The sequence below is a fragment of the Condylura cristata genome, unplaced genomic scaffold, assembly GCF_000260355.1.
Source record: "Condylura cristata isolate star-nosed mole 26May11 unplaced genomic scaffold, ConCri1.0 scaffold00005, whole genome shotgun sequence".
NCBI lineage: Eukaryota > Metazoa > Chordata > Mammalia > Eulipotyphla > Talpidae > Condylura > Condylura cristata.
This window is the reverse complement of record NW_004567106.1, coordinates 34,989,821-35,006,420: the sequence shown is the minus strand read 5'-3', so window position 1 is coordinate 35,006,420 and position 16,600 is coordinate 34,989,821. Positions and strand designations below refer to the sequence as shown.

At 35.0% G+C, this 16,600-nt stretch overlaps 1 protein-coding gene across 12 annotated transcripts in view; it reads left to right on the top strand.

Annotated features, from left to right (window-relative positions):
- ADAM22 (ADAM metallopeptidase domain 22) overlaps window positions 1-16,600 on the top strand; it is a 186,668-nt gene that overhangs the window by 161,122 nt on the left and 8,946 nt on the right. Inside the window, exons 27-33 of one of the 12 annotated variants that reach the window (XM_012720859.1) lie at window positions 2,799-2,906; window positions 5,217-5,317; window positions 5,658-5,724; window positions 7,906-8,016; window positions 10,193-10,279; window positions 11,594-11,623; window positions 15,870-15,993. In XM_012720859.1, coding sequence (XP_012576313.1) covers window positions 2,799-2,906; window positions 5,217-5,317; window positions 5,658-5,724; window positions 7,906-8,016; window positions 10,193-10,279; window positions 11,594-11,623; window positions 15,870-15,993 — 628 coding nt within the window. Of the gene's footprint in view, window positions 1-2,798; window positions 2,994-5,216; window positions 5,318-5,657; window positions 5,725-5,899; window positions 7,227-7,905; window positions 8,017-10,192; window positions 10,280-11,593; window positions 11,624-15,869; window positions 15,994-16,600 lie in introns of those variants that run through there. The other 11 variants (XM_012720856.1, XM_012720863.1, XM_012720860.1 and 8 more) reach the window with 11 other exon arrangements.

Sequence of the window (16,600 nt, the reverse complement as noted above, 5' to 3'; positions counted from 1 at the left end):
CCTCTGTCTCTGGTGAATCCTCTCACCCTCCGCATCTCTGGCCTGTACCCCAGTTCTGTACGAATAAATAAATAAATCTTAAAAAAAAAAAAAGTTTAAGGTATGATTTAGTTGGCCATTTATTTTGTAACAATCTAATATTATTGATGAAGGACCTGATATTCTCTATCTTCCCTAGAGGTTAAATAAGAAGAAATAAGTTTTCTATAATGTTAGGAAATTTGAAAGAATAATTAACTTATAAACAGTAAGTTATAGTAAATATTATTCATAAGAATTTTTTAACAAAATTCATAATCTATCATTAATATTCTTCTGTATTTATGATGTGAACAAAGTTATATGAATTCCTTGTGAAATATAAAGAGAATGCAAAGTAGTTTCTATATTTAAGAAATTTACCATTAGAAACAGATTAAGAATTTATCTGTAATGGTAAAAACAAGACGGTGTCCAGAAGTTCATTGAACTTCCAATCCTTTGACTGAATTTATCACATACTTAGTATTTAGATACTTGTTCACTGTGTAAAAGATGTATGGACTGCAGCAAATTTCACAAGGAGTGATAAAGTGTTCAGTTAAAAAAAAAAAAAAACAACCTGAGGGCCCTCCCTGGTGGCCCTCAACAGGTTAAATTGCAGCACTGTAAAGCTGCAGATCTCTTCTGACCTGCCCACTCTTCCCATCAGCAGTGTATTTCAGTACATCTGCCTGTTCTGCTCCCCACTGTTTCTAGTGAAGCCTCTCATCCCCCCGTATGTCTGCCCCAAACCCCAGTTCTTGTGTGCATAAAAAAATAAATCTTTAAAAACAAAACAAAACAAAAACAAAATTGAACACCCTAATTTGTGAAAGGCTGTCCACTTAAGCCTGCGGTATCAACTAAATGAGTCTTTGGTAAATGGCTTTAGCTAAAGCTATATAAAGAGAAGGTAATTTAAAGGATAGAATAATGGGAAAGGTCAACCATAATCAGAAGTATTCTTTATTGAACTAGAGCTGAGTCACATCTTGTCAGCATATAAAGATTATCATTAAAGATAATAGTGACAAAAAGAATCTATTAACCATGACCATTATTATTGAAAATGTGATGCTTGATGGTACATTTTCTGCTATTATTTCATAAATATTAATATCATACAAAATAGAAGTTTCTTCCCTGATGTAACATACAGAAATTTTATTGATGGCATTTTTTCAAATATTGATGGATTATTTTATTGATAGAAGATCACACAGGAGATATGATTCTAGAGATTAAAGATTTCCTGAATAAGATATATCATTTCCCCTACATGATTAATATAAATACAGATTAATAATTTTTTTCCTGTAAAAGTAATGTTTCATAATGTATGAGGATAAAGAAAGGAAGGTATTACAATAGTGAGCTGAAGTCATTTATAAATTTAAAAATTTTTGAAGTAATATATATCTAGCAATTTTAGATAGTTTGAGTCTTACATACAAATCTAGTGGGACATTCTTTTAAGGAATATATTTAATCACACAGATTAATATGTACCTGCTTTGTATCAGTTGAAAAATCTTATTTTAGATTTATAGAGATGTGTAAAATATGTAGATTGAAATAATATGAAAGTATATCTCTCATTCAGAAGAACAAATGACCAAGTATTTTAGACATTTAAAATAATGTAAGAATTGGCCTAAGTAAGCAAAATTTAATTATGATATTTTCTTGGATAATATCAAGCAATAGCAAGTTACCAATATTAGCATGGATACTAAAGACTAAGGAAAGCTCAAATAGAAAAAGGTGTTAGCAGATTTGTGCGTTTGTTGGAGACCTATTTGAGTATACCTCTGTTTAAAATTCTGAGTCCAACACTAGTTAGAAGTACCCTAACAATAGTACTGAATGGAACTGAATCAAGTGTTGGATGCAGTTGGCTGTTCAGGGGCCAAACCCTGGCAAAAACCTGAATAGCTACTGAGGGAGGAGATCACTCTGTGGTCCTGTCTAAAATTTTGTACTGTATTCCCTTAAAAATAATAAAAATCTGTTCCAATCTAATTTAACTCAAAATCAGAGTACATGAGAGCAGATTAAGTAGATTTTCCCCTTATATCTCCTACTACAATGAAGGTAGAAAAGCAACATTTTGCTGAATAAAAATGTTTTTTCAAACTTTGTACTTGCTAAATTATCCTGCATATTTTCTACTGTGTAGTTATTATGTTTTTGATTCCCTTTGGATTTTTTCCTGTTTCTTCGTATGTATTTCTGTTAAGTGAATAATGAAGGTTTAAACTGAACAGGGAGCTCTAGTAAGAATTATTTGGATTCAAATGTAAGGAAATAGCTTAGAAATCAATCAGTAATTTTAGAACTAAATCAAGGTTGCATTGAATAATATAATGCTTAGAAACATGAATAGTTTATTCACCACAATTGAAAAAAAACAAATAACAACTATGCCTTATTTGGACAAACGCTGTCCATTATGTCTCCTGTGACTTTTTTTTTTTTAAGAGAAAACAACAGTTAATAGTTACAGTATATTAGTTACAGTGAAAAATCTTATCTTTTTATTTTTCCCTTGAAGTAAGGCTTTTATTTATTCAGAACATAGACTTCCTTAATTGCCTGTCTGCCCTCTACAGCTAGAATGACTTACTTGTCACATTTATTAATACCTTATATGTTATAGATTTGATTCATGTAGCTCATTATCCCTACCTCTTTTTTCCTAAAATAATATTTGTATATGTCTGTGTTCATGTGTGTGTGTCTTGTTTTCTGACTCTGAAATGTTTATTATGCCTTAGACAGTTACCCCAGGGAGATTATGTAAAAAAGCCTGGAGATGGCGACTCTTTTTATAGCGACATTCCTCCTGGAGTCAGCACAAACTCAGCATCTAGTTCTAAGAAGAGGTCTGCTTTTCTGTCGCATTTTCAGATTTCTACCTGTTCCATCACACATTATTCCATTAGTCAGAACATTTCATTATTTTGCAGCAGGTTTGATTACTTCTTCCTTCTTTCTTGAATGTCAAAAAATAGTATCCTTTGTTCTTTGATTACTCAATTTCAAAATGCCATATGCTCAAAACCACCCACTAAACAAATCAGACCAGAAATCAAAACTAAAAAAAGACTAAACAAACACCAAATCTTTATCTATCTAGAAAATCACAGGACATTTCAATTTTCTTCTTCTATGGCTTAAGAGACTATATATAGCATTTTATATTACCTTAAATGGTGAGCTTTATGTCATATTTGGTAGTCAAAGAAAAAGGTTACTGTCATGCTTCAATAAAAGCAACTGTTAAAATAAGTTGGTAATATAAATGCTGCATTGAATATTTTTTAATTTTGAATTTTTTCAAAGCTAAGCTTGCTGTGAAAAAGATTGCTTCTCTGTGAATCATATTTGAATATTATGATTTTGCCTTTTATTCCTGGAATGGTTATTTTTAGACACTATAATTCAGAAGTTGGTTGCCAAATTAATATATTTAATGTTTTACTGAGTTTTAAAGTAATACAGGTGGGATTACTATTTTACTTATGTTTTTAAATTTCAATGTTATATTTCTTGCTCCAGGATCTTAAGGTGTATAAGACCATTTAAAATTCTGCATGACTTATAATTGCTTAATAAAATAAACTGATGGAAGGAACAAAGAGTTTAAATGTTTTAGAAACTGAGTCCTACATTTATACTGAAGGAAGCTGAAATCATCCAGTGGAAGTATTTATTTAAAACTCTTGATAGGGGTATAATTATAAGAAAAATAATATGTGATCTCCCCGTGCATTTCTTTGGTCACAGCAATTACTTTCTAGACTGAAGGGGGAAATTGCTAGAAATTACTAGTTTGTTGAGAAGGAACATGATTTCATCTAGAGTTGTAATAGAGTGAATTATCTATAAAAATTCTCTAATAGATTTCACTCTTCATAAATATGACTCAGGAAGGAGAGTAAAAGGAAATAGTGAGATCTGTGAACTGTGCATGGAACTCTATTAAGCATGAAGGATAATTTTTTTTCCTCAGGTAACAGTTTTTGTACCAGAGAGTACAGTTCTATAGAAAACTCTTATTTTTTTTTATTATTTAATATATTGAGGGCTTATTGCCTAAGAGAATAGAATGTGTTCTGATCAAATACTAAATTTTTAATAACATGGTAACTAAGTAGAGAAACTGATAGATTTCAGCAGAATTTCTGTTGTCCTGTACAAAATATGGATCATTCTATAACTAGAAAGTAATGTCTAGAATGTCCTAATCTAGGGAATTAACACGTAATAATTGATTTCCTTTTAAATTGGACATTATTAGTAATTAACTGGAGTGATATGCAGAAAAGATTTTAAGTATAGTGTGACTTTCTAAAATACCTCATCAAGAGCTTAAAATATTCACTTGAATAATTACTAGAATTTAGCAAAATCTCATTGGGTTGATGACTTTTAAGCAGTTAGAAATTGTTTCAAATTATGTGACTAGTCTATTTTGTTTGTCAAATACTTATGTAAAGGTAGGTGTGTAAATTTTGCTTCTTGTAGACAATTCATTTAACTATGGCAGGACACAAATAGCAGAGGGCTTAATGATACATGGGCTCTGTGAGAGATATGATAAATATTTGGTCCAGTTTAGTTATTGGATGCAACTAACAATACTACATTTGCGGGGACCATATTTTGGAGAAAATGACAATTCTCATAAAATTATTGTTTAAGAAGATCTACATATTGTTCTGATAAAGGTTAGCCAGGTTCAGTTGAGCAAATCTTAACAAAATCTCTTGGAAATCCATGTTCTCATAATATTTGAATGGAAACCATTGCTTTACAATTAAGAAACATCTATGGTGGGACCCCATTATAACACTGCTGCTTGGGTTTTGTAATTGAACTATGTAGTGAATTTGTTTTCTGGTTGATGTGTTCTGGAGAATGTAAATTGGCTTGCATTGTATCCTGACATTTTGTTAATTATAAACTACTGTAATGGGGTTCCATTGTATTTGACTTTTCTTAAATTGAATGTTGTGTAAATCTGCCTTTTTCATGAAGATTTTCATGTTCTCTTCATTCTTTCATTTCAATTTTTTCTTTCTTGATTTATTTTATTTACTACACAGTAATGCATAGAAATTTTGCTTACTGATTTCAAAGCACTCATTTGATTATATTTTTGAACAGTATATAAATATTTTCAATTTCAGGTCAAATGGACTATCTCATTCTTGGAGTGAAAGGATTCCAGACACAAAACATATTTCTGACATCTGTGAAAATGGACGACCTCGAAGTAACTCTTGGCAAGGTATGTGTGGGACTCCAAATCCAAGTGGCCACATCACCCAAATTATATGTCTTATGGTCCATGGTTGTAAAATTTTATCTTTTCAGTAACCTCTTGAGTACTCTCTTCCAATGGAGAGGGGGGCATTTACTAGTAAATCACCTTATTTTTTTCCCTCTTGATGGGATATAGTGGGGTTTAGTAGCACTAGCATGAGGCACAGAAGGCAGTTGTACAGGTTACTGTAACTCTCCAAGTCCTGGGGTGAGGATGGTTCTGAATTAACATCCCCTTGTTAGCAATGTAATGAAAAATATGGCAATTATTTATATGTAATCGAATTAAAAACTATCTTTTCTAGGTAACCTGGGAGGCAACAGAAAGAAAATCAGAGGCAAAAGATTTAGACCTCGGTCTAATTCAACTGAGTAAGTCTGAATCTCTAATGAAAAAAGGCATTCCAAGGTCGTGTGCAATTAAGTATGAGAAGTTAATTAACCAGATTATCAAAGAACTGTTAAACCATGCCTCTGGTCTTGGTTTTGTCTTTTCAATTCTTTCTTGCCGTTTTAAAATTAACCATCGCTTTTCTCTTTTACATAGGCATCTCCGCAACTGTGCCCATACCAATATTCACTGATAGTGGGGGTCTCACCCTCCCTGCAGGCTTTTTCCTCCAGTAACCTGCCATTGTGGTGTCTTGGTGCCGTTTGAAGGGAATTTTGATAACATTCCTTTCTTCTCATCACCTGGGGTCCTGCCATTTCAGAGAGTTCACCCTTCCTCTCCCCAATATTCACAAAGCCTAGAAGCATCAGGGAAAATTTCCCACCTTACTAGAGCATGATACTGCTCACAACTTGAAACCACCGCTCCAAAGGTCTTCATGGCTGCAATCTAAGCATTCTCTCAGACTAATGGAATAAGTTTCCCTTTTAAATTTTCCTTCTGAGGACATTTAAAAGGGTATCTGCTAAACTTGCTCTTTAACGGAATCATTGTCACTAAATGCAATACTATCCATTTAAATGATAGCCACACATTTGTTAGAGTGTGGGAGGGATTGGAAGTTAATTGTCTTTTTAAGGTAAACACCATGCACTTTATTTTTATTTGTTTTTCCACTTAAGAAAGTATAAGTGAAGCCAAGCTTCCTGAACCTTTACCTCCCATCATGAAATAAAACACACCCTTACTATCCTTCTGGACCTTGCCACTTGGTTTTAATTACCCAGATGATTCTTGACTCACCTAATTATTTTTTATTTGTTTCTCACTGCAGTGCTAGTTATTATTCCCAGGGTCTCTGTTGCTTCTTCATGCCTTAGTATTTAAAATATCTGGAGCAGGTATTGTCAGAATCTTATGTTAGCTTTTCTATCACATACCCAGACTTTTTCAGTCCAGGACAATAACATTGCCCTGAAATTTGGACCTTCCTGCTGATGGTATTGTCTTGTAAGTGGCTTGTCAACATTTACTAGAGGTTACTTTACCTTAGAAACAAGAGAGGTTCAAGTGATACATTGCATGGTCCAGAATGGCATCATAGAACTCCATCATAATAACGAATCTGTTAGAGTTTATCTTATTCATTCCCAAAGCACTTGGATGCTTTAGGGCTTATGGTAGATAAACTCTTCTTGGAATGTTGTTTGGTTTGATTTGTTTTGCATGAGGTCACCTAGTAAAAGCTCCTTAGTGTAACTTAGTTGCTTACAAGAGTATAAAGAAAACTGCAAGATGTTCTTTAGACCTTCCCTAGTATACTGTTTAGTGTTCTAACAATATAACAAGGTTTTAAAAACTCCTAAGGAAAAAAAATCCAATATTATATTAAAATGATAAGTTTAGACCTTCAAAATACTTGGATTTAGTAAGTATCATCTAATATTTTCTATAGCAATCACTTATTTTAAAAAATGTAAAATTTCCACTCGTGATAAATATTAAACTACAGATAGCCCTTGAAAAATCTTGCTTGTGAGATAATTAATTTAGAATATTTAATAAGATATCAGAATCATCTTTGTGAGGAAGAGGTATTAAGGACTCACTCAGATTTTTCAGACTTTTCAGATTTGGGTTATGTGATTTACATTAACTAAATGAAACCAAGTCTATGAAGCTGATCACTATTCTTGTGTTCCTTATTGTATGGGCGTGATATATAGAGCTTTTTTTCTTAAATGGAATCCTAATGCATAGCGTTTCAGGAATTATGTGGGCAGTTTTTTTTCTAATACGTTTCATATTTGTTAAATAATCCCAGTTGTTTCTGATATAATGGGATAATTTGTGTGATGATTAGAGAAGCAGAAAGACCATGAACAAACATATATTTTATTTTTTTATTTTAAAAGGTATTATCAGGTCTGTTATTTCAATACTCCCTTTAGTAATTTATCATCCAAAAGGATGATGAAATAATCCAGTCATAAATTAAAATATGTACCACAAATGCATACTCTGCTAACTAACCCGAGAAAAATGTCCTTGTTTATTGTGTTGTTTTTCCACTCAAAGATTTTGCATCTTCCTCACTGTTGTACATGATGTAAAAGAAAAAAATTGGCTTAGACTTTGTATTATATATTGTGTTTTTACAGGAGGGAGCCCCAAGCACCTGAGCCTGGGCACTCCCTCGCCCAGACTGTCCCATCCCAAGGCATAAGCCCAGGGGGCTCTGACAGCCCCCAGACAGGGAGTCTGGATCACAGGTCAGTCTCCACCTGCCCCTTCATTCTGGGCTGCCACTTAATTTCCCTCCAAGTCCCTTCCTTGGCTGAGAACAGGGTCATTTGATCTCTGACTGACACTCAACGTCTGCTCGGAGGTGGTCCTTGTCCAGCCAGCATCAGCTGATTTTCCTATGCCTTTCCATCCTGGAGAACACAAAGAGCTCTCCTATCCTGTCTAATGCATTTTTTTTTTTTTTTTTGCATGTTGCGCTACAATCCAAGTCAAGCCACATAGGCAGGTAAATAACAGTTTGATAAAATCCCATCACTGCAGCCAACACCACTAGAGGTGTTACGAAGCCCACGGTGAAGACACTGTCAGGGCAGATACCAGCAATTGGGAGCTCTCTTCAGTGACCTCTAGTGAGGTAGCCATAGCCTTCTGAAATGCTCCCTGAAACAGAGGGCAAAAAACCCATCAATTGTAAGTCAAATCCAGTGGCCAGGTGTAGGTTTCATGAGATAGCTCTGGCACAAGTTCTAAGATAGTCAGTGAAACGAACCTGTATGTGCCTGGAAGTGGCCCACTGCCTGTGGGTGACAGTTTGCTGTGTGGCTATGTTTCACCCAATCACAGCTGCATGGGCTTTTTCTACGGTTTCCCCCAGACCAGAGTGTTCACTAGCCTTCATCTGTGGCTGCATTTGCTTTTTGATTTTTTCTTTTTTTTCAGTCTCAGTGGAGATCTATATGCAAGTATTAATTGGCTATCTGTAAAAAGCACAAGTTGGCAATGATTGTGACTAAAGGCAAAACTAGTGTGAGTTGTTCCTGAGTCAGAGGATGTTATCCTAGCAAAAACGGCCTGAGAAACATGAAAGGCAACCTGTCCTTTCTCTTTAGGAAGAAACTTCAAGATGTGATTTTTGTGGCATACATTGGTTATAACTAATATCGAGAGAAAATATCATTTTGTTTATGTAACTGTGGGAATGTATTCTTGATGTAAATGTCTTTGCAAACAATAGCTAATATGGAAGAAAGAAGAAGACTGTAGTCAAAATGAGTAGTATATTTTATAATTTCCCCAGGTCTGTTTTTAAGTAACCTTAAATATTTTATAGAGCTTGGAACTTCATTATCTAGTATTTCTAGAAGTTATTTTTTAATGAGAAAATTCAGTAAAACCTCCAGATGATTCCAAGACCTAATTTGTTTAATCTACATTTATTTTCCAGGGTCATAATTTAAGGGGCTGAGTTTGCTTGACTCTCAGTGTAAAAGTGAAAAGAAACCCTAAAAAAACACCTTGAACTCCCAATTTTACTATTTTTTAAAATTTCTTTTGCATAGCAATTTTGATGGGGACTTCACCAGGTCTATCAGGGAAATGCTAACTAATCAAGGTCATTATTGTCCTCTGGCAGTCACTCTCATAATTCATGATCAGATACTTGGAAGGCAGCTTCTGAGGGTCGTTTCCTATTGGAAACAAGACTGGAGTACAGTCTGGAGTGCACAAGTGGAAGAATGAACATTGCAACTACAACTAATTTGCTAAATCCAGCCTCAAGGTCATGGAGGCCTGTTTGGACCACATTCATGTGCATTTGGGGCTCCAGGATCCGAAGAGTGGGGCCCTTTCTGTTCCTTATAGAGCCAATGGGGCACCTTTCTCATTATTTCCAGCTTGGGATCAGCTATGGAAGTAAGACAGAGGCTATGTATGTAAAGTCCTTCTTTTCATATTGGAAAGAGAACTTTGCTCCTTTTAATTGCTCTTGGGTGTTATATACCCAAATGCCAGGTTGGAATTGCAGCCATCTGAATGTTTTCAAAAAGCACCATTTATCATTTGAAAACCAAGAAGCCAAATGAGAGGTGGCCTGGGAAAAGCCACTTTGGAGGTGGGTGAATGGGACTACTGATGTTATTATGATTGAAAGAAAGCTTCTGGTTCACTTTGGGAAACCACTGAAAAAGCTTTCCTTGAAATGTTAAATATGTTCTACAATGCCTTGAGCCTTGTCATAGCAGAGTTTATCTTCATGTCATTGTACAGACTGCCTCACTATCACCCAACGTCCATTCTGGTTTATTTGCCATAGTCACTTGCATTTGGAGGGTGAAGACATCCTTGCTTAAGCTTGTGCTGTGTATTTTCAGATTTTCTATCTTGTTCTGCTTTCTTTGTTCCTTCCATTGCTTTCTGCAGGTATTTAAATCCATGGTTCAAAAGAGACTATAATGTAGCTAAGTGGGTAGAAGATGTGAATAAAAACACTGAAGGACCATACTTTAGGTATTTTATAAATTAATTTTATATACTTTTTAAACTCTCCCAGCACATACAAATAATGTAGTGTGACTGGCTCTCTCTCTTGTATCTCCCAATACAAGTTCCCAGGGGTGGAAAGGGTCCTTGTTTATTTGCTGCCTTTTGATCTGTTTTTGGCTTCATGAGCAAGTCTAGTTCTTTCCTGAATGTTTCAAATGAAGCTATTTGAAAGGGTTGTCATTTAGTGCATGTCCTTATTACCATCTTGAGCTTTTTAGTAGCTTTCTCTTCATTTATGCTATGTAGTGTTCTATGGGCATGAAATATACTTTCCACTAATAAAGAAGCACTATTAACCTGAAAAATTTAATTTCTAGAATTTAGCAATGTCATAATGCTTATTTTCCTACTTACTGCCTTAAGAGTGCATAGTGCATACAAAAACGTAAGGAAACACATGAAAAGAAACTAAATGAAATCTATGTTGAATAAAACATTCATTTGATTTAACTTGAAAATTGAGAGAATATTCACCATATGAGAGTTTGTAGAAAGAGTTTAGGTTTTTTTCATTACAGCCATTTGCTACCAGAGAAGGGCTGTGCTGAGAAAAGTATTCTACAGATTCTCAATAAAGGATCTAAGGATTTTTTTTAAATGCTAATGAGAATGTCATGGTCTAATACTTCAAATAGAACAGGAAACAGACTGGAAACATGTTCTTGATTCACAGATGAGCGGAGTATTTGTATACTTTAGAAACTGTTAAATTAATTCACTGCAGCTCAGTGTAACATTAGAGGTCAGAGAGAATTTCCAAGAGCTCTTAATGGATTTTGTTTTTACTATTTGTAATAGCAAAGTTATTTCCTAGAGGTACATGTCCACTTTATATCTCATTACTCTGTGGACAACTAGTGTAAAGAAAAAATGTAGTCATTTACTGCCTCTTCTGATAATAAACTTTTAGAATACTTATTGCCTTGACTTGGGTCAGCATTTAACAGATACTAAATATATATATATATATATATGTTTGTGTGTGTGTGTATTTAACTCTCAGCACCCATATAAGGTGGACTTTCTCTTCCAGTGTACCATTTAGTTTAGACATGTATAGTTTGAGAAAATGATTAGACCTACTGCATTTTAATTTGATCCATACATTTGCATATACCCCAAGGAAAGCATAACCCTTGCCTGCTCACAAAAAAATATATCCTGCTTTTTTTTAACCCCATCCCTCCCCTCCTTCCCTGTCCCTTTGCTTATTCCACTTTCCAACACTGAACTTCATACACATACACTCACATTCAAACATCCCACCCTCACCTGTAGCTTCCAAGATGGCCAACGTCAGGAAGACAGGTAAGCTATTTTGAACGTTATTTGGAATCTTGGCTCACCTGCAATCCTAATTTTCCTTTCTACTTTCCTCAGGCTTGTGGGCAGATTGTAATTTGTATCAGTTATGGAACAAAAAAAAAAAGTATGATGTTGATCTCATATGAACTAGGGCTTTTATTACTAAGTGGACTTAGTAGTAATTTGTGAAATGGTACCCCGGAAGAGTTGATTCACCTCCCCTGGGTGAACTGAGTAGTTTATGTGGCTCCCAGAAAAGAGTTCACATTTCTTAAAATCAGCACCCAGGTCTGCCCAGAAGCTGCATGACTAAATACAGTTTGGATGGGGAAATGCTTTAGCATCCCTCGTTGCACGTGCAAAGCTGCAAGGGCAATTTTAGAGGGTTCCTTTGTCTCTTCTCTTAATCTGAGATGCTATTTCCTACACTGGATGGTTACAATAAGAATTAATCTACTTATGTGTGTTAAAGGTTCGATGTAATTCAGTGGAGGGTTATAACTTAACCCATTTTTTTTTTAATCAATAAGGGTTATACTGGTAAGTTTTAAAAGTCAAAACAAATTTCTGTAGAAATAGTGACTTGAAATCCCAGAACTTTTAACACAATGGGTCTAATGCAACAGAGAGAATTTCATTCACTTTCCATTCAAGCTAAGCATTACATTGAATGCCCAAAGTATATCCACACCTTGGTTTATACTTCGCCACCCCTTTGCTTCATCTCATGTAGAAGAGATTTACTGCTGCTGGATCATTCAGGATTATATCTCTCCTGCCTAAACCACCAAGGAGGGTAAAGGTCACTTACTTTACCAATCACCCATCTGGTGTGGGGTTTGTGGCATCATTATCAAAATGTCCTGGAGACATTGGGACTGCAGTAAACTACTCCTAATGCAGTCTAGAATTTCAAATAGAGTATTCACATAACCATGAAAAGCAAAGAATGTACTAAAAAATTTTGAATGATTAGAGTGCCTCTAATGTGCTCTCTTACCAGTTCTGATATGACAGTTGTCTCTCACATTGTCAGCACATATTCCGGTGATCAGGAAGGTGGGGGGAGGGTCAAAGCAGGAGTATTGTCTGTCCATACCCTTGTTATGAGGTGTATCTGTTGGTGACAGTGCTTTACATGCTTTTGGAAAATATCCTTACTCTTGCTATTACCCACTTCATCAGTGACTTTGGAAAATGCAGTATCTCTAAAAAGAAACTCATAACTGTTATGTTTTATAACTCATAATAACTCAAGATGATAACACATGCCATGCTTCAGTAACTACTCTCAACCTTTATGTATTCCAGTCTCATGAGATACAGGAATTTTCATTCCCTTACTATGAATGGAGGAAACTGAGGCACAAAGTATAACTTAAGGCAGTCAGAGCTAGTAGTCAGAACCAGAAACATAAGCCTAGATGCATATAACTCCAAAATCTATTCCATTGCCCTCTCACTGTAATTACTTCAAAGCAGCAGAGTAGTGACAACTTACATCATATCCTAGAATACTATGAATTCTCTAGATTAGACCACTAAAAAAATTGCATCTGAACACAGCCAAGTGAATAAGAACTTAGGTTCCCCATGAGTGACAACCTGGTTTTCGCCTGTGTTAGGGAGCAGATCTGATTTAACTTGGCCTTTCAGGCCTATCTACAGGAGGCAAGCCCAGCAAGTCTAATATAGTCCCAAGGTACATAGCAATCTATTGGTACACAGGCATGACTTCACTGTATAACTCGAACATGTGACTCACTAAGTTATTGGGTTTTAAAAATGCAATAATTATAGTGGTTGACATTTGTCCAAAGATTTTTTTATAAATGAATAAGCTAGGCTGGTGCCTACTTTTCAGTAAAAGCCAGATTGGAATTAGCAGGCAAGTAGCCAGGGTCGGGAAAAAGCCTGGAGGCAGTTTTGAAGAAATGTCCTTTTTTAGACATTTGTAAGGAATTTTTACTTTTTTTTTTTTTTCTTAACTGACGTGCCTTTACCTTGTTTTCTCCTTATTGTGATTCCTGTCTTAGTGCTCTCCATCTTCCTTTTATGCTGACACACACCACCCAACCTATGGGACCTTATGTTCCTTGCCCTTACTAAATTGTCCAACATGGATACTCTTGCTCTCAGGGTCTAAAATGAGAGTTAACTATTGTGAAAAGTGGGCAATGTCTTTGGAATTATGGATAATACCTAATGTTCCCTTGGCAAGGGCAAAATATTTGAAGGGAAGACTGGAGATTTAGTCCCCTTCTTTGTAGTGGTGTGCTTGTGTACAAGAGACTGCTCACGTGGCCATGCCATGTGAATGGCTGGCATAAGTGTGAAGTCATAAGCAAACGGCTCATGCTTATGGACATACATGTTGCAGTAAGTGTTTTACACAATCCCCTAAGAAAAATGAAAGTTAGTCATGTGTATGCCTGACTAGCTTTTCCTGACTACTTGATCTTATCAGTAGCGATTTAGCTAAAAATCTAAACTCAGGTTTTAGAACATGTATTTAAATAACTAAATGCAAAAGTTTGGCTTTTTTCTACATATACTGAATTTGTTTCTTTAAGATCATAGCCCAGTTTGAATGTTGTCCTAAAATTTAAAAAAAAAATTGTTAATTTTCAGCTGAAAAAATGTTACAGTTGTACAATATTAAATTGCTTTATAGTGCTGTGGAAGATTTGAAGTGCTACTCTTAGTTCTACCCACCTGCTCCTTAATAGAACGAAGCCAGTCAACACCAGTATTTTAACTAGAGTTACACTACAGCCCAAGACACTTGTTAGAAATAGAAAAAACATTTGAAGTTACATATTAAAAGTAAATGAAACCACTCTTGATTCTTACAATAGAGTGAGAATGTTCAGTTGGACCTTAGATTTTGTAGAAAAAATATTTTCAAACCTTAGGTTATATCTCAAAGATACAAACTAATTTGAAAACCTGACAGAGCTAGGACAATGGAAAATGTATGGTTGGAAACCAAAATTTAGTAAGGGAGAAGAAGAGACACCTTTACATTGTTGCTAGTAGCACAGGCAGTGAACATTCCCCTACCCAGTGGCACCCTGCCTCCCAACACGTCAAGCAGATGCTGTGCATCCTGCTGAAGTAAGTGCTTGTGCTGTCCTTGGGTGGGGTAACCAACTCAAGACGTGGTTCATTCCCACTAAGCCCCAGGAACTGGGGAGTCACCATGTGTGGTGGTAACAGTTGTGAATGTTACTGCAGAAAATTATGACATCTATTTCCTATTGATACAGTGTGAATTCACATTTTTCAATCTTGGCTGTTTTCCCCCCACTTTAAAGACAACAGTCTGGGAATGAGCTCTTCCAGTATGTTCTGCTTAGTCACAAATATTACCACCACACATGTAGACTCAAAAAGAGCAGCATAAATGTACCAAAGAGCTTAAGTAGATCTTTCATATGGATTATTTCAATGAGAAGATAGCACTTTATCCAGATAGGAAGAGTTTTTGTTATTGTGTTTTAGTTTTAGTGAAATCCAGTTCAATAAGGTGTAGCTACTTTATTGACATGACAAGTGGACCTTACATGAGTTATCAAGATTGACTTCTATGGCTTAAAATCTTCCCAGTACCAAAATGCTTATGGTAGAGACTAATCAGACCATTTTTGTATGTTCTCATCAGATTCTTTGTTTGGCTGGAACTCTGCACTTCTTACTGCTTGCATGTTTACTAATTTATTATTAAAAACCTTGTATTTGCCTTTGTTCTTTCATAACTAACACACTGGCCTCTGAATGCATGAATTTTGTGTAAACTGATGTATGACTTAGCAACTAATAAATGAATTGTAATTTCACACCTTAGAAATATAGTTGAAATTGCTATTTTAAAAACGTGTACATGAAGTGGTAAAAATAAGGCAGATTACTGTTATACATTTAGTTTACCATTATGAGCTCTTAGAATAATTTTATCTCTTCTCCATTTTAGCTTCTTACCTATTCTAAATGATACATCACTAGCTTTCTAGTTCTATGCTTCTGTGTACTAACATTTAGACAATTAGTGGCCTTTATGAAAGTAGGAAGATAAAATTCCAACATTCCAGTGTTGTGGATAAAAGTATCTTTTGGTAGGTAAGCCTTTCAGTAGTGGCTTATGGAAGTAAAAATAATAGGGTTTGTTCTGAACCCAGTTTTAATATATTTGCAAAAAAGTTATTAGGCAGTCGCATAATATTTATTTCATGTGTTCTCAACATCTCAGGACTTTATCTCCTGCCAAATCTCCTTCCTCATCCACTGGGTCTATTGCCTCCAGCAGAAAGTACCCTTACCCAATGCCTCCACTTCCCGATGAGGAGAAGAAAGTGAACCGACAAAGTGCCAGGGTATGTGGAAACCTCTTTCATATACTGACTTTCTCAGTCACCATTGTTCATCCACTCACATTTTAAAAGAGAGAGTCAATTTTACTTTTTTTTCTTAAGAAAAAGAAAAAAGTTTGAAAAATAAAATATTTGGGAAGCTTTGGGGCTCAGATTTATATTTGCAAGCTAGTCTAATTAGTACATAGACAAATTTTAGAACTATTTGGCATATACTAATAATTCATTACTATACATCTACCTATTATTATACATTGTAGATAATATGTTTACAGCCTAAAATAGATATGGGAATTTATTTTGCTTTATAAGATTTTGTTGTAAGTTTTCAAATGTAACTAGAAATGCCAGAGACTAAGTAAACTTGACTTCTTTCTGTACCTATTGCCTATTACTCAAGCTCTTCACTGGCTAGTAATACCCAGTGGGATTTTAAGGATAACAACTTGTGACATAATCAGATTAATGTCTGAGAGTTGGGAATCAAATTTTAACACAAGAGATGGTGAATTGAAAATCTGTAATATTAAAAGAACATGGCAAAGGATATGGTGAGACTTAGCAACATTTTTATTTAAGAAAGCCAGACTTAAAAACAGGGAGTTGGTTA